This window comes from Solea solea, chromosome 2 (assembly GCF_958295425.1).
Source record: "Solea solea chromosome 2, fSolSol10.1, whole genome shotgun sequence".
In the NCBI taxonomy this organism is placed as follows: domain Eukaryota; kingdom Metazoa; phylum Chordata; class Actinopteri; order Pleuronectiformes; family Soleidae; genus Solea; species Solea solea.
In genome coordinates, this window is record NC_081135.1 from 25,131,204 (window position 1) to 25,150,549 (window position 19,346).

The window sequence follows — 19,346 nt, forward strand, 5'->3', positions numbered from 1 at the left end:
TCTTTTTTTTTTTTTTTTTTTAGTACGATCCGTCTTGGATTCTTAATCATTTGAGACCCACAGAAACATGATGTTTTCATATGTTGTTTGCGGATAGCGTGCTGCTCTTGTTTACTCCCTTGCGAGTGTCTTACATCATTACAACCACAGCAACATAATAATAGCATGCACTGTAGACACACACACACACACACAGACATCCACACACACATACACCTCATCCCATCCTTTCATCACACACCACATTCACACTTCCCATAAACCCTGACTTCTTAAGCGATGGGTCGGAACCCAAGATGGGTCACAGCCCTACTTCCGGTGGGTTGCCACATGATTAAGAGTCCTCATATTGTTTAATGAGGCTGCGTCCCAGGCTATATTTCTCCTTCTGGTTTTAAAGGAAGAGGATGTGAAAGAAACGGCTTTAAACATCCCATTTTATAGGTGATCTCTCCAACCCCCATCTTTCCTTGATGTATCAAACAGTTCAAGTCTCCAGCTTTAATTTCTTCTTTCAAACCTCTGTAATCTTTCACTATGACCACAACCAGTTGCCACAGAGATGACTGCATGATTGGTCATTATAGCACTACAAAGTGCCATTGCTCTACTCCACCATTCATTGATGGTTGAAAATGCATTTTAAATTGCTGCTTCAGAATGGGCAAAATGTGTAAGAATTTAATTTGTCGTTTCCTGAACAGCATCTAAGTAAGGTACAGTCACACAGAACAAGACTTAACTTAAACATATGCTGTGCAGGCAAAGGACTGTAATGAGCTGTTTATGTTTAGTAATATTTATTCAGATATTATTTTCACTGAAACCAACTGAGCTTGTTTGTGTTAAATCACTGGAGAAAAAAAAGTCTAATTCACCAGCATTAACCCTTTAAACAAACGCTCACATTCTGTACCAAAATGTCACAAAAAACAATCGTGATAAATGATAAGTACACTATGGAAGACGAGCGATTGGAAATTCATATTTTTTTTCATTGTATTATTATATATTCTCTTCTATTAGAGTATTTTTTCAGTTTTGTATAGAAAACATAACCATTTCAGATGAGGCCTAATGTGAAAATTAAATAAGAGTAGCATTATTGTGCCATTATTGCTGTGAATAAGGTGAAACTTGTGCAAATCACCACATTATCTTGCCACTTAAATCGCAAAAATAGATCATGTTTGTTGGTAACAAACTAACAGATGTTAGGTTCCCACGTTAGCCTCTTTTAATAAACGGATGAAAGTTTTAAATGTTGTAAAGGTTTGTTGTGTTAACAACCTCATCTGAATCCAGAGTTAGTTTACAAAGTTGTGTGCAACTTGCTCAATCATTTTCTTTTTTTCTTTCTTGTTTTTTAAATGTTGAGTAGATGCAGCCTCTGGGATATCTGTTAGTTGAATAGTCTTTGTGTATTATTATTGTCTTTCAGGACTACAAAACAATTCACTTTTGATATTTTTCTCACTATGTCCCAGTATTTTCCTATCACTAAAACAAATATGTAACTTGAACAGGATGCCAGGGCAGCATACACACACACACACACACTTACAGACATCTTGCTCTCAGCAGATGTTTCGTCCACCGCTGCCTTCCCAGAAACCCACAAGTGAGCGTATTTTCCCGCCGCAGGGTCGGGGAGCAAAACCACTGAAGAAGACCGCTGCACCCCAACATAAAACAAAACACCAGAGGGAAAAAAATGTACAGAAAACCTTTCAAAAAGGAAAGGAAGGGAAAAAAGCAAAGGATTTTCTAATCCATCCTTTATTGAGGTGGCTGGTTTTCGGCAGCGCAACCTTTTTTATGTGTGAGAAGCCTGGCCTGTAATTTGGGTAGCCACGGCGACCAGAGGGACTTGTAATAAAACGCGACTCTATTCTGGGATGCTCTGTAATAATGGACGCCACCATCCACTCCTCTTGTTAGGGATGGATGGATGGATGGATGGATGGATGAATGGATGAATGGATGAATGGATGGATGGATGGATAGATGGATGGCAGTACTATGGGCTGAAGGACAGATGGACAGCGGCTGGACAAAATGATGAAAAAAATGAATTCTGACCAGTAAAAGAGTTGGTCAAACAAAAAGAAGAACTTGCCAACAGCCAGAAGGAGTCTTGTTAGATAGAAGAATACTCGATGGAAAGAAAGATTAACGAACAAACCTAATATCTAATTGCACAGCTCGATTGTACCCTCGCAAGCACACAAACTTCTGGATTAGTGATCAATACCTGGCAGGACTCCCGAGTGACCATTATGTCCTTCAACATTGCTACAAGTCCCTGTGGTTGGCATTCTGCATTCAGACACCTCTCTATAATCTCCACGCCATGTTAACAGTTGCCCATTATGCTAAGGTCATAATTAGAAAATCACATTGGCATATACATCCTGTCATTAGAAGTGTCTATTGCTATTGCATTGTAATTACATTTTAGTAGGTTGTTATTACACCATTTAGAAGCTGTCTGTCTTACCTCAATCTCCTCCTTAATTGGTTATGTTGGTCTGTCCCGCCCCCTGCAGTCCGCCCACCTCTTTGACGGAACATTCCTGTGGTCAGAGCATTTTAAGCTGGAGAGTATTACAACTGAAACTAATATGCCACAGAATGAAAGAAATGAAGTAGGAGGGGAAAATGGGCAGAGTGAGAGAGAGAGAGAGAATCTGGTGAAAGACAGAACTTGGGAAGAGGAGTAAAAAAAAAAAAAGGATGGAGAAGAAATGAAAGAGGGAAAATAGGGTGAAAAACACAGTTTTCTTGTTGCATGACAGATTCCCTCCCAGCCAACCAAGACTTGTCCTTTAATACCCAGGAGCCTTGATGTGGCTTCTCAACGATTGCACATGGGGCAAAGCTGACCACATCTCTGCCACGCTGCTTATTATACTGCATTGCTCACACACTCTGTGTGTGTGTGTGTGTGTGAGAAAGGTGCCCCCACACTGAATGTGTACATGCAAGTGTGCAAGCGTGTTGAAAGCCAGCATCAGTCGCGCAGAGAAGTGTTCACATCTTAACTGCATGTCTTAATTTGTCATCGCTCTTGTGAAGAACGGGAGAGAGGGGGAAAAAAACTGAGATAAATGTAAAAAACATGTAGGAGAAATAGAGGGAACGTCAGAAAGGAAAGAAACTGTTATTTTCAATACATTGTTGTATTCAACAGAAGCAAAGGTTGCATGATATTATTGTGACGTGTCCTCAACTATTACAGATGTCTCACTCTGAACTATAATTGTTGATCATTTACAAAATAAGAACTTGATTCACTTGAAGCAAATGTGTCAGTTATACATTAAATAGCTACAGAAAGCTTGCCATCTATTTAAAAACAGATGAGATTTTCACAACACAGTTTAAATAAACCAAACAGACCTCACTTAAATTTGGTATTTCATCCAGTGACAGTATATTATAACATAATGTGTAGTATATAGGCTCCACCACACTGGCCATACAGCATATGTTTCTTACCACTGTCAAATGCTGGAATAATTGGATGAAGGAAAGAAAAATGAGGGGCCGAGATTATGACATGGAGTATAACGTGTTCCTTTCTGCTGACCACAAGGACTTCCTCTTTATGACCTCCATGACCAGCCTCATGCAGCACTTACACACAGGGAGGGAGAGAGAGATGCAGAAAAACGTCTGAAATTGCTTTTAAATTTCCAATGAGATATCTAATTTTACATCACATGCACTGCCCACCCCCTAAAAATCTGCACAAAAAACAACAAAAACAAATAAAAACAAACAGAAAACAATGCAAATATGGCAGGGTGACTGATCATTAGGTCTCCACAATAACAAAGTCATACTCATAAAGAATAACTTCACTAGTCACTTTATTAGGTACACCTTTTCAACTGCTTGTTAAAGCGAAACACCAATCAGCCAATCACATGACAGCTACCCAAGTGAATTTAGACATGGTCAAGACGACCTGCTGACGTTCAAACAGAGCATCAGAATGGGAAAGAAATGGGATTAAAGTGATTTATGAACACTGTATGGTTGTTTGTGCCAGATGGGCTGGTCTTAGTATTTGAAAAATGCCGATTTACTGGGATTTGTACACACAGCCATCTCTAGGGTTTTCAGGGAATGGTCTCAAAAAGAGACAATATCCACTGATCAGCAGTTCTCGAGGTAAAAATACTTTATCAATATCAGTATTCAGAGTTGGCCCCACTGGTACAGCATGATAGAAAGGCAACAGTAAGTCAAATAACCACTAATTACAAACAAGGTGTACAGACGACCATCTATGAGCACATCAAAAATAGGCTGGAGCACCAGACCTACAATTCCTGCCATTTAATTAGGTGTCCTGTGTACCTAATAAAATGGCCTAGAGTGTACATATGCACATACAGTACATTGAAAACAGTAACAGTTCTTGTAGAGATATTTGTCATGGATCCCAAATAATTAATTTTTTATCAGGATGCCATTTGCCCATGTTTTCTCAGGAGTGATCTTCTACAGGTTGTTGTACACAAATAATATTGGATTTTTGCTGCCCTCTGCTGTTCTGTAGTCAAAGTCTTGTCGTTGGAGCACAATGATATGCAGTGGTTTGCCATGTTCTGTTGGCCCTGCGATGGATTGGTCACACTCTGCCTCTTGTCCAACATCGGCTTGGATTTGCTCCAGTCGATGGATGACTTAACAATAGCATATTGCATTAAGGAACCTATAACAGTCAAATTAACTTGTGAAATAGAGGTTTATTTTCTAGATAACAGGCATGAATTGTCTTTGTGTACACATACACACATACACAGTCTTCAGTCATTTGAAAACACATGACAAGAAACATACCCATTTGAGTTGTTGTTCTTCAGTAGGTTTAGGTCATGATGGTGTATAAATATAAATGAGAAAGGAATTGTTCAAGAATGCTGAGTGTGTGTATTGTGCGTATATTGTGCGACTGTGAGTGGACAGGAAGTGGCGGTAGTTTGAGGTCAGTGGCAGAAAAGAATAGTAACTGTGCTCTTACTGTGAATGCAGCTGGTCACAGTGCAGAATTTGGGTTTCCTGACACGCTGCAGCCTGAAGCCACATCTCAACATCACGTCCATCTGTCATTATTCATTTTACAGCCTGTCATTATATTAATATACTTCACCTCCATTTGCTTAATTATTTTTCATGCATTTTCTCTTTCATTTCTTTTTTCACCCCTCCCCCCACAGTCCAACATCCCTCTTCATACCCGGTGACATCTATATAAAATACTTCCTAAGTGCTGCTCCACCCTTCTCTTTAAACATTAAATACTGCACAAAAGCATAACCACAGGAACTAAAAGGCCTTGTTTCTGTGCTGTTTACTAGCCTGAGGCATACCGCATCCCTGTCATTCATGTCTGGGTCCACGACCATCTACCACTGAAGAGAAGGGGGCCAAATGATAATGCCATACTGAAAATAAAATCCTAATACGTTTCAGATTTTTGCTTTCAAACATCATGAAATCATCATGTGTGCCTTACTTGATTTATTTAGTATTATACCTTTTAATATACATATCTTTTTTTTGGGGGGGGGGGGTCACACTTGACTGGCCCCACATGACCAGACCAAACATTCAATGGACCCCAGGCCACTTGCATTTGAGACCCCTGTTATAGTTATTGCTTGAGTTTAAACATTGAACAGCTTGTGAAACAGAATACATTTTGGATGTGTTATTGATTAATTAAAAGGGGGGGAAATATCATCTACTGCATGGGAGCAATTGAAATGAGGAGGAGAGAGGATACTTCTCAGCCCACAATAGTCCTTGCCCTATATTAATGTTAATTATAAAATGCTCATTATTCTGATGATTTGTAATGCTACTGCTAAGTGTTTGCTGGCTGTTGTCACTGTTGGACACGTTCAATAAAAGCACACTGATTTTTTTTTTTTTTTTTTTTTTATTTCATTGTATGTGTTGCTGATTGAACATCATCTATTTAGCCAGCGGCCAGGGAGCTCAAACTGCGCCTGCGCAAAGGGGAGGACCCAGTGTGCCAGCTCAGCTGACACCAGAGCAGCAACAGCCCGAAGATGATGGCAGACAGTGGAAGCAGCGAAGTTGCTGTGATCGGCAATACTGACCTCACTTCGTCGGAATCAGAGAGCAACACCATGAACACGGTCGTACTTTTTGCTATGCTCATTAATGTACATGTTTTAAATTTAAAATCATGCTTTCAGTGGTCATTTCTTTTAAACACACCCTGAAGTAATGTTAGCTTGCTAGAGTTGAATGACAAATTCGAGCCACGGAGACTTTTCTACTTAAATGTTCATAAAGCTGCTGCTTTTTGTGGAAAGCCAACTGGCTTCGAAGATAGTTTTAACCACTAACTCTGTAAGATAACGTTCAATGTTACCGTGTCAGCTACATTTGCTGTTGCTAGCGTACTCTGTAAACTTTAAGGCTGTATTTAGCTTGCTAGCTAGCACATATGAACGTTAAAGTTTTGTTGACTTTTAAGTTGCTTAACTCCTCCAATTGTCCTCCAAGTATAGACCCATAAAAAAAACAGTAAAAGCCATGGTTTCTACTGAGAGAAGACAATACAGGGAAGCGTCGAGTTGGTTTGTTTTTTGGTCAGTGATATCTTGTTTCATCTTGTGACTTGCACACGCCTGTCACAAACCTCGTCAAGTTCTTATCTGCGTTCATATTTCATAATATATTTGCAGTAGTATGGCCTTGAGGAACATATTTTACTGTTATAGTAATAGAGAACCGTTTTGCATGCACCTGTATCTGGTTTTATTATTTAGTACAGGACTGGGCGATATGGCAAAAAGAATCACAATTTTTCCCCACATTGATCAATAACAATATTTATCACGGTTTATAATTTTTTGCTGATACATCCAGTCTGTAGGGCATCCAAGCTAAAGTCTGAATAAACAGGAGATTTAAAAAGATAAATATAGCTAAATAGTAATAATGCCATTTAAAGGTAAAGGTACAGTGTTTCTGTGAAGGTCTCACATTACATCAAGCCCACCACTGGCCAAGAGAGGAGCAGTGCCCTCTATTGGCAAAATAAAATTACGAGCAGCGCCCTTTCCCTCATACAGAGTCATCTGCAAAATAAACAGGTGCAGGCTACTGTAAGTGAGTAGTCATTTTTTGGCTGTACTGTTTGATGTAATATAAGCACCTCTGTTCTAATTGCCAGACAATTTTGACTCATTTTGCAATCTGCTCTGTTGCTTTTGCAATATCAATCCATTTTCACTCAATAGACGCTTTGTAACCTTTTTTAATCAATAGTGTAATCTGGTTGGAAGGATAATACAAGCTCCCTCTCCTATCACCTTTTTGCCCTCAGCTCCACTCGCACAAATTAATGCTATATTATTGGGTAAATATCTCCAAAGCACAGCGTCATTATGGATCTGCGTTTTATTGCTATCGCATTTTGAGAGAAAGTCTTATTGCCCGTACAGTTAACCTACCATCATATTTCCCCATAATCTGGTTGTCTTTTGTTCCTCATCCTTACACGTTGCTTGTTGTCTGCGTAGATGGTGGAGAAAGAGACAGCTCTGTTGAGAAGAATCGAGATTAGTGTGCCGGAGGCAGAGAAGAGAACTGGGAAGAACACGGTTAACATGCAGGAAACCTACACTGTCTACCTCATAGAAACAAGGTATGTCATTATTATGGAGGATTTTTTTTATTACTATTATTCTTGCATGTCCTTATTGGTTTTTGTAAGTATGAACATCAGAAAAAAGGAAATCACATTCAAACCACATTTGGTGGTTGTTTGAATTGCAATTTGAATGTAGGTTTGAAGGCCACATAGACCGGAAGCTCCAATTAACGCTGCGTTTGTGTGTGTATCTGCGTCATTACCTCGTTTATGAAACCCTAAAGTTTCAGAACAAACAGTTCAGCCACTGCTGAGAAAATAGTGTTGTATTGTTTTCCTGGGCTCTGCGAAGCGGATCGGCACTTCCTTAATTTGATGTCGTCATCAGAAATCCTCACCACTCCTCTCACCACCGTAGCGCCTCCCGGTGCGGGCACTAGTCCGGGCACATCCGGTTGCGTACATTCAACCGCAGAAGAAGAAGAACTACTCTGGTTGTAGCTGCTGAGATGCAGAGCATCCACCGTGCCAGAGGGGGAGCTGTGTATCTGAGAGCTGGCCTATCTATTACGTCACTTCCAGGTACCTGGCCAATCATAGGACAGTGGGAAAGCTCTCGTTGGCTGGCCAATCACAACACAGTCCACATTCTGGGGGTGTGGTTTTGGTCTGAAACAGCGCAGCTGTTGAATTGCAAGACATGGAAAAAGAATTTATACCTTAACAAATATGGTGGTGAGTGGATAAATAAAGTACACCGCTCATATTTTTTCTTTATAATATTGCATTATTGACCAACATCTTTGTCATCAGGTAAAATATAAATGTTACAATGCTTGCCATGTACTATACACACTTAATTTAATTAAGAAGTAAGATGTAATGTGTTGCTATTTCTGTGTCTCAAGGTACTCTGACTATGAATTCCCAAAATGCACTTTATTTATGCATCTGCAGGCCGACTGAATCTGTCATAGAGGGAGATACGTCAGCTGCACCAGACAGTTTGTGGAGACGCTACAGTGAGTTTGAGTTGCTAAGAACGTACCTCCTGGTCACTTACCCCTACATCGTCATCCCTCCACTACCTGAGAAAAGGGTGAGTGACACCAAGGTGGATGGAGAAAAGTGATGACTGAAAGCATGACATATTGTGATTGACTAAATTTCTTAAAACTTTGTAAAATAATAAATTCCGCGGTGAGTCGTTTCTTGGGCCTTTTTTAAAGAAGCTGTATGAAAGAATTGTACTGTATTTACTTGTAAAATCCCCATGATATGTCATCGGAAAATAAAGAAACCTGTGTAAAATGTAATTTACAGGCTGCTAATTCTGTTTATGTTGATGTTACAGAAAAGTTTTCTATTTAGAATGTAGTACCTGTTATAGCTGTTGTGGCATAACCTACATCCTTTTTAAATGTTTAATATCAGTTTATTCCATCAAGTTTTGAGGTGATATGCTTTATCTTCTCTTCCTCGATTGTATCTGTTGTAGGCAGAGTTTGTGTGGCACAAACTGTCAGCAGACAACCTTGACCCAGACTTTGTTGAGCGACGCAGAGTTGGACTGGAAAACTTTCTGTTGCGTGTTGCATCACATCATATCCTTGCTGATGATGAAATATTCTTCCGCTTTCTTACTGAGGTAAGTATTCAACCGTATACCACACATTATGTTTCATGGCAGTCTGCTGTCATACATAAAATAGCCTCCTTGTTTAATCTACCAGGGTGTTCCAACTTAGAATTCCACTCTGCCAAATTAATTTAAGAGGCTACATTGGTTTGGGGATTCTGCTATAGGGTACCATGATATACGTGTGTTTCTGGAGTGTTGAGTCACTGTGCATCATTTTTGACAATTGTCATTACAATAACACAACACAGCTTGTTGTTTTTACAGCATAGTGAGCACTACCAAGAAGAAAAGAAAATGATGTTGATGGATGGAATGTATGTTTTTGCCAGGGATCACACTGTGTGCCACACCAAGTAACTTAAGTGCATGTGGGAGGATCAGAACTGCAGTTTTCTATCCACCTGTCTATCAAAATGTTAGTTTTGTCAGCCATTACCTGAATGGCAGCTCGCTTCTATTTGTGGCCCCCAGTCCTTTGATGGAGTTACTGTAGCGAGTCAATTCCTGTCTTTCTCACTTTACTCTCGCCTTATCAGTTTCACTTGGCAGTTTTCTGACTTCAGCCTGTTAAAGCTGATCACCTGTGACATGTATAATTCTAGGCTGTCACAATAATTGGCTGTTGGCTGACAGATTTTCTATCTGCTATCTGTTTTGTACCCCCAGAACATTTTATACCAACCTGTAGAGTAAACCTTAGTAACAAAACAAGTTCCAGTGTGTAAAATCTAGGTGAAGGAATTTTAATTTATCAAACACTTGTACTTACTTTTTTCAGAAGTGTACAATCACCTGATTGTATAAATTTGTTGTTTTATATTACCCCAGATTTTATATATATTTATATTTATACCGGTTCAGCTCTAAGGAGGCAGCCATTGGACCACCATATTTTTTTACAATCGCCCACAATAGACAGAACTAAATATATATTTTGAGTTTTGATGCTAACTGAAGGCTACATAGGATCTGCAACACACTTGGAAGGGAAGGGTGAGATGAGTCGTATCCAGCTGCAATAAATGTTGCTAGATTTTACACACTGTAGGATGGTTAAATCTAAAAGATTCACTGTAAACTGATTTACAAACACTCCCTAACCATAAACAACACATGATGCATCAGTCAAATGATAACTACAGTGGTATTGTCTCAATTAAAAAAGGATATCTCTTCTTTTGACCGTGTAAGTGTCTATTTCTGAAATACCAGACAGCCCACTTTTTTTAATTTCAAATAAAAAAGAATCTTTATTAAGACAGAGGATTTTGCATTGCTATATCCTCTTTCTCCAGAGCTGTAGAAAACAATGATTAGGTGGTGTGCCTAAATCGTATAATGGTAGGAAAAACCCTTGATAAAGAGACAAGAAAAATATGAAAAAAGCAATTGCAGATTGTATATCAGAGCATACAGTATGAGAAAATGGAGAAAATGTTGATTTTTCTGCTCCAGCCACAGAGTGATCTCACATTGTCAAGATGATTGGCTCTTTCTCAATTTATATGCGTTCTATCTCTCAGGGGAATATTGGCTATCCTTACCGAGCTGAAAAATCGTTTCACTCATTTTCACTTTTCACTCATATATTCACTCAGACCAGTGCGGTCTGTGCGGTCAGCTGGTGGAACCTTTTTTGGTACCATCTGAGTTCATCATCTTTCATTCATCTGTTCTTAGGAGAAAAGATGGAAGGAGGAGGTTTTGGTGACTGGTTTCCAAGACAAGGTAAAGATGTTTTAGTGTTTTATCCCTAACATTTGCTGTCATTTAATGTTACCAACAATATCATCAAAATCATATTATCATGGTTCTTATCAAAAGCACCCCCTCACAGATTCCCCTGTGTTCTATATGCAAAGTAACATCCTCCAACTTGATTTGAATGTGTATTTCTGTTTTCTATCAGGCTGATTCCAGACTCAAGTCTCTGAGTGCCATGTTCAGAGTCAAGAACCCTGACAAGTATGTGGAATATGGATGTAAGTGACATGCTTAGAGATGTTTAAACACAGAGTGATGATCCATGTTTCTCCAGGCAATTTACAGAACTTAAACACTACAGTGAAGAACTGAACACCGCCATCTCCCAGCTACTCCGAGTCAGGGCGGTAAGTTTCAGCATAATGCAAATATACACACACACACACACTCGTATTTAAACTTCCTTCTATGAATGAAAACTTGTTTACGCTTTCATGCCTCTTTGCATGTTACAGTCATGGCCAGAGGCATTAGCCCTCGTTTATGAAACATAAGCACTACTAATAAATCTACATACAGTCATTTCTACACAAAGACTGGCTTTTAACAATATGAACAAGAGTAGAAGCAATGATCGAATCTTGTGCCAAGTCTATCACTCATTCAGACTTGAGGTGTCAGACTTTATGTTTTTATTTGGTTAATATGAATTACAAAATGGGGGTATATAATGACTCATTTAATTGTCTTTATTCTAGAGAGTAGCAGACAGGCTGTATGGAGTTTACAAGGTCCACGGAAACTACGGTAGAGTCTTCAGGTGAGAAACTCATGTACTGTCGCTTCAGTTTTCTTTCTGCATTGATAGTTTAGCCTAAAGGGTGCCCCAATTAAGCAGGCATTTACAGCTTTAAAGTTAAAATGAAGAATTGTTGTTCATATTCTGTGTCAATCCACCTTTTAATCTACACATTTACTACATTTATGAGCAAATGCAGAACAAAAAAACTGTGTTTTTCTGTGATAACTTTTAAGCAAAAAAAATCTAGGCTGTATTGACTCGGAGACAATGCAAGTTAAATTGAACTGAACTGTTGTGTCTCCAGTGAGTGGAGTGCAATCGAAAATGAGATGGGTGATGGACTACAGAGTGCTGGTCACCACATGGACACGTAAGTAGAGAACTATAGGTATATCCTAACAGCGTTACCCTCTCTTCTTATTCACATGAAATTCACATCCATAAATTGTCCATAAATTGTTCCTGAAACACATTTTTATGGTGTTCGTTAAAGTTCTCAGTCATCCCAGGCAACTGGACTTGCTTGAGTTCAATGCCATTTGTTAAATTGTATATTTATTGGTAGTCTAGAAAAGCTTGCAATAGCAGAGTACTAAGCAACTGCTGATCACCAAACATCTCATAACAGAACTGCATAGGTAGATTGGCAGGTCAGTTAGTAACCGGTGTGCCAGTGAATCAATCTTGTTGGTCTGAAATGACTCGCCATGTTTCTTGTTATAGTATTATGGGTTAAGGGCTACAGACACTCAATTTACATACAACTTATTTACTGATGGCTATCAGGACATACATTTCAACAAATATGCTTTAAAGTGTGTGGGAGTGTGCTAGAGCACACATTTGTTCAGTTTCCTTTGGTACAGGACATACTGTATATAACATGTTGACAGGTTCTGTCAACATGTTATATATGTCCTGTCGCGGCTGAGACCCAAATAGACTACTGCCGTTGTTGAGTGCGGGTGCGTCTGCAGTTATAAAACGAATCAACGATTATTAAACTAAAACATTGAAATATGCAAATTCTGATATGTTCATATACTCAAAACAGACGGCGCAACCTAACGCAGACAAGTTTTGTAGTCGAGCTGTGATATACAAACTGTTGCTTGCAGTCTTTGCATTTGACTTTTTTACTGCCATCTATTTTTATAAAATGCTGCCACACTGCTGATGTCTTTGACATGGATGTCAGAGGAGGACTGACTGTAGCCTAAAATGAAAAGCTCAAAATTAAATAAAACCACCTGATGTTCTTTAATCTATATGTCATTAGTGGGTTGGGCTAAACCAAAATAGTGAAAACAAGGGAGGTGTTCTCTGAAGATACCCCCATTAGCACTTGGTACTTTCCTCCAGATGAAATTAACCATAGACTGTATGAAATTAACACAGCAAAAAATCGACCAATCAGAATTTTAGTCGAGGTTTTCCTTTTTCTTCAAATTAAAACAGAACTACCATGTACACTTACAAGCCTTTGAACTACTTGAGTCCTTATTTAGACACGTTTACACATGCACATACACACCCTTTTCTGGCATTGGTTCACTTTTGAATATGACTTTGTGTGTATGTGCACAGATATGCTGCGTCAATAGATGACATTCTGGAGGAAGAAGAACATTATGCAGACCAACTGAAAGAATACCTTTTCTACACTGACGCTGTGAGGTAAATGTTTCAGGCCAAACGAGTAACTGTCATATTTGTGCATTTAGTAGATTCTGTCATGTCAAGATAGGCAGATAATTAGCTCATATTTCACTTCAAATATATGCACAGAAATCTAGTGTTTGTCCTGAGTATGAAGGTACATTTGGCCCTCAGACCTAGATCTGGTTGCTGCAGAAGTTACAGTTAAAGTTATCAGCTATGGCTCTTGTCAGTTATTTGTAGAAGGTGTTTAGTCATTTTTAAAGAACAATTTCTCTTTAGCTAAAACAACTAATGCTAAAACTAGTTCTATCTATCATGGAAGTGTCCTCCTGGTTAAGGAGTTTAAGTTTTAGGTTTGGTCAAAATATACTGTATCTCCCCTGTGTTTTACATAAATGTCTCTGTTAATAATAATTTGTGAATATTTGCCCATTTTAAAGGTCAGTATGTAGGAAACATGAGTTGATACAGTATGAGTTGGAGATGGCAGTTCAAGACCTTGCCAATAAGAAACAGCAGAAAGAAGAGCTTACATCTGGGGTAATGCATGAACTCTAGATATGGAAATAATATCAGTGAACATGGATGTATAAATGTATATAGTGCTAGATTTTAATTTGAGTGTCTGTTAATGTGTTTGTGCAGACAGTGCGAATCTTCTCACTGAAGGGGATGACGAGCAAACTCTTTGGCCAGGAGAGCCAGGAGCAGAGGGAGAGCAGGTTGTCAGCCCTGCAGCAGAGTATAGAGGACGGGGAGGATGCAGTCATGGAGAAAAACAAAGAGTGCCGGTAAATGCAAAACCAGTTTCTGTTTCGAAAATATACATTTTTCATATACTTCAAGACCAGTATATGGAACACGGAAGGTTGCACATCAGAACACTGTTTGATGGGGGAGCCTTTTCATTGCTGCACCACTGTAACTGTGGTAGTAACTGCAGCAGTGAGCACTTTACTCCAACAACTTAGCAGAAAATGTGTATTAGAGTGCCCATAATGTATGCAGTTATGCACACACACAGGCAGACATACTCATTTCCCTCGCTTGAGCGCTTGTGCATAAAAAAAAAAACACCTTTGTTTACCTTGAAACTGTTGAAATTTTGGAGAAAAAAAAACACCATGATATAAATGTTTGGTCATCAGCACAAGTTTAACCTTTGTACTTTTCTTCACTATCTATCATCTGTCTGTGGTCAGACAGTTTCCCATCAATTACAACAATCTTTAAAGTTACCTCTCTGCTTCGCGCACCTTTACGCTGAAACTGAAAGGTGATAGTATGTGTCTCTGTTTGTGATTCTGTCTTCAGAGTGTTTTTGCAAACAGCCTGGAAAGACATTGAGCGGTTTAAGGAGCAGAAAGACAAAGATTTGCGTGAAGCACTTATCAGCTATGCCATTATGCAGATCAGCATGTGCAAGAAGGTAAGAAGTTTAGTGGGTTTGTGTTTTTTTTTTCTTGCTAAAGTTTGTTTGCTCTGATTTGATGTTACTGATTTTATTATTCATTAGATCCGCTGCATACCTTTTTGTTGTTGTCTTCCTCAAAATCTCTTTGTGTTTCTGTTACACTTCCAGGGAATCCAGGTGTGGTCAAACGCCAAGGAGTGTTTCAACAAAATGTGAGCCATTTTTGCAGCCAATCACACTTTGCACCAAAACAACAGGCAATCAGTCTGTGCCAGCAATTCATAATGCTGCCGTCTTATGGAAACAGGCCAGGAGAATCCAATTACTGCTTTCTCTTGGCTTGCCATTAAATCAGTCATTTGACGAGTCCATGTATTTTAAACCCGTCTGCAAACGATCCAAGTTTTCCATACTGGCCCTGAGTTGCAGAAAACATTGAAAAGAGCAAACTCCTGCACTAATCATGGACAATGCTTCTCGATTTATTAATCATCCTGCAAAATTAATTATCTGAGAGAGCTTCTCTGTCACCACAAGTTGAACATTGCAGCTTGTGATTCATGTGACATATTTTGAAAATGCCTTAAAGAAACTGAAACAAATTGCATGTTTTACTTTGGGACTAATATGGCACTTTTATGCTCACTTAATTCTAACTGCCTCAAAGACTTTCGTTGATAATTATTATTTTTTTAATCTGCAGAAGCATAAAATGGGACATGTTCTAGTGACAGATTTTTTTTGTCCTTAATTATAAATGCAACACTTGAAATGTCTACATACATCTGTCAAAAACAAAATGCTTCTAATCAAATTGTTAAGAAGCATGGACCACACACAAGAAAACCACTACTCAGTTACATTTTCTCACTTCCTCTTTCATCATAAACATGTTTCTGCTGATGTCAGACTTAATGTTATTATTGACGACATGTGACCAAAGTGCTCGTGACCAACCACGCACCTGTACAGGCCAGGTGGGACACATCATTTGGGATAGTTATGGGATTTTTTCATATTTGTGCCAAAAAACAAAGAGCCATGCGCAAGTTCAGCCGGGAACACCTCAGTTTGTTTTGTTGTTTGTTTATTGGGAGTCTTTTTTTTTGTAAGAATGAATTGTGGCAACCCCACAAACTACCTTGTTCCAAGTGAGATCATACATGTTAAAAGCAACACACATGAAGATCAATACCAGAGCCTTTTATTTGTTTTAATCTTCCTAGCCTTAATACTAAGACTGGTTTTGCACATGGGAGGACAAAATAAATTGCTGACATGGTGTTAAGTTGCTGCACTAAATAGAACCAAGTACCAAGAATACTTGGATGATTGTTAATTAAGACTAATGACCAAAATGTAGAAACCTTTAAAATACTGATGTGTAAATTCTCACACTCTTGCTTAGCACATCCAGTAATACATTTCCAATATGTGTGTTATGTTTGGTACAAATCGATGTGGACATCTGAAAGTTATGCAGAGATCATTTTCTATCAGCAAATCCTGCTTTTGTCTTGAGTAAAGGTGATCAGTGGATAATCATGGATTATGTTTTTAATAATAATAAACATGTTCAATCAGAATTCACTAAATTCACTGTGCTAAGACACTAATAAACATTTCCTTTTTCATGTGTGTGCCAGTCATGAAGAACTGCTGGTTTTGTTCCACATTAACACCTGAGTCATTATTTGAAAAGCTTTTGTTGGTTTCATTTTGTTTGTCTTTGGGGCTAAACGAAAAAACATTCTTTGACGGAGCACATTCTAAAGGTCTAAATATAGTAAATCATATGTGTCAGAATAACATGCTGCCGTTTCACCGCGGTTAGGGCATTCCTGTTTTTTTCCACGACACCTGTGGTGATAAGAAAATCACGAGTGTGTTCCTATGGTTTTTCCTGTAACTGTATGCGTAAATCACTGTTAAAAAAAAAGCTAGTGTCACATTAAAAGTCTGCATTTAAGGTGTGGTTGGAAACAGTTTTTTGTTTTTTAAACGTATGATGTAATATCCAGTCACGGGTATAAATGGCTACAATTGGAAACAATTTATCTATCTGCTTAATTTCATGTAAAAGATCTAAAGACCTTCACCATTGTCTTTCTCCACCATTTGAATGTATATTAGTTTTTTTTAAGAATAGTGGTTAGCACTCTTACCTTTGCAGCAACAAGACCCGGGTTTGAACCCCGGTTAGAACAGGGGTTTTTCTGCATGGAGTTTGCATGTTCTCCCCGTGTGTGCATGGGTTTTCTCCAGGTTCTCCGGCTTCCTTCCACAGTCCAAGAACATGCGATATGGGGATTAGGGTGGATTGGACACTCTAGATTGACCGTAGGTGAGTGTGAGAGTGAATGGTTGTTTGTCTCTACTGGCGAGCTGTCCAGGGTGTACCCTGCCTATCGCCCTATCTCAGCTGAGATTGGCACAGCGACCGTGACCCTCCTGTGGAGGATAAAGCGGTAAAAAATTGATAGTTTTTAAGAAAGTGTATATCATGTACAAAATAATTGAGATGTAGCCTATAAAATAATCATAGCTTAATAAAGGGTAAAGCAGTAGACGGTGAATGAATAATCATATAATAAATTGATAAAATCCTTTAGAAATATCAATGTTTTTAATGCAATGGTGCTCAAAGTGTCTTTTTGAACAAATGTCATTGCCTTCTTGAATAAATGAGTGAATTGATGGCGCCACCTGCTGATCCAAACCAGTAAAAAAAGAAGGTACTTCAATCCTTCTCATGTTACAGACAAGAGGCTAGAGAAGAAGAAAAAAAAAAGGATCTCTTTTCAGATCCACCTAGTGGTTGGTTTGCATGAGGTCATGTGTGGTTTTCTCAAATAGAAACCTAACATTAATTTAACATTAAAAACAGAATCCAGCAAAGCAGTCTACTCTTGAGGAATTTGATATTTTGACAAACCAAAGTAAATTATAGCCTTATTAGGCTGCGAGACATTTGTGTAGACCACCTAAATCATAGCTGTATTATAACTTTAAAAGGAAATGTCTTAAAGGTCTAAGGATCATGACTGTGGAGACCATGTTGAAAAAAAGTCCATGAACTCTTGATGGGTAGAGTATACATTTACAGATATCCCTTTGGGAATCACAGCAGACATGAATGCAGCAGCAATGCTCCTCATTAAAACAAGAAAAATGCCCTTAAACACACATCTGATCTCTCACCATATGAGCCTGCACAGATGTAGGTTGAGGTCCTCATCTAGAGGCCTACTAACATCCCTTTATCCAGGCTAAGGACCCACCTTTTTCCATCTGGGCCCCCCACTTACTGGAACAACCTGCCTGAGAAGATCAGACTGATAAGCTGATAACCTTTTTATACCATATTTAGACATTTTCCCATTTTGTGTTCCCACTAGCCACACAGCAGGCTTCTGCCCAGACTGACAACAGACTCACCTTCCTTTGATCTGTCTGCGATTTACCATGGCAACCATGGTTTGCAAGAAAAGCATGCAGTAGGCTTCTGCTCATCATCTTTTCAGATGTCGGTCCATGATGTTAACCTGTGAAGCCAGTCATTGTGCCACCTACTGGTAAAAGGAAGTACTGTACAGTAAGAAGAGAATTAACACACTAACACATGAATGTTACCATTTGATGCACTGTACCAGATTATAATTTAGAGTTGGTTTGAATCCGAACAATACAAACAGCGCATCGTACCACAACAATAACATCTGCACAGAAAATATGTAGTCCACACAGCAAATAAAGCACGTCATCAATCCATAGAAGTTTTTCATTTATACTTTTATTGGGTCTCAGTTATGATCAATTTTATTTATTGATTGTTATTTTAATGTAATAAAATTGTTAAGGTTAAGGTTCGGGTTAATTGTCTTTATGTAGACTCTTGTTTTCAACAGTTTTTACTTTGTATTTATGTTTTAGGACTTTTTGTCTTGTTCCCGAAAAGTGCTACATCACGATAATAAATAAAATAAGGGCTGGGCAGTATGGCCAGATATTATGATGATGAAAAAGTTGAAGGGATCAGTTAATGATTATGTTTTTATTATTATTGTTATTTTCTCTGGCTGACTGTTGCTATATTGAAACATTTCATACATCTGAGGCAAAACATTTAATAACAATTATGTTTCGTGTCTATTGAACATTTGTCATATTGATTCTGAAGGTTCTATCACTATACATATATATGTATATATATACATATATGTATGTATATATATATATATATATATATATATACATATCAGTAAGTATCAAAATAAGATATTACACAATTACACAAATGAACTTTTGCTGAAGTTGAAGAGATCCGTTATATTTAACATTTCAAAACAATTATGTTTTGTGTCTACTGAACATTCGTGATATTGATACTGAAGATATCGCGATACATGTGTTGTTACCGAGTTGTTACTACCACTCTCATGGCCGATATTAAATTGAAATTCAACTGCCTCCAGTT

At 38.4% G+C, this 19,346-nt stretch overlaps 1 protein-coding gene across 1 annotated transcript; it reads left to right on the top strand.

Moving 5' to 3' along the window:
• Window positions 1–6,025: 6,025 nt before the first annotated feature.
• Window positions 6,026–16,838, top strand: LOC131455372 (sorting nexin-4-like). Its single transcript, XM_058622953.1, has 14 exons — window positions 6,026–6,179; window positions 7,575–7,699; window positions 8,603–8,744; window positions 9,144–9,293; window positions 10,968–11,015; window positions 11,197–11,252; window positions 11,326–11,398; window positions 11,750–11,811; window positions 12,098–12,163; window positions 13,381–13,470; window positions 13,896–13,995; window positions 14,101–14,246; window positions 14,770–14,884; window positions 15,038–16,838. The coding sequence occupies exons 1-14, from the start codon at window positions 6,090–6,092 to the stop codon at window positions 15,083–15,085; spliced, it is 1,311 nt and encodes a 436-aa protein (XP_058478936.1). The 5' UTR covers window positions 6,026–6,089; the 3' UTR covers window positions 15,086–16,838.
• The last annotated feature ends 2,508 nt before the right edge of the window (window positions 16,839–19,346 follow it).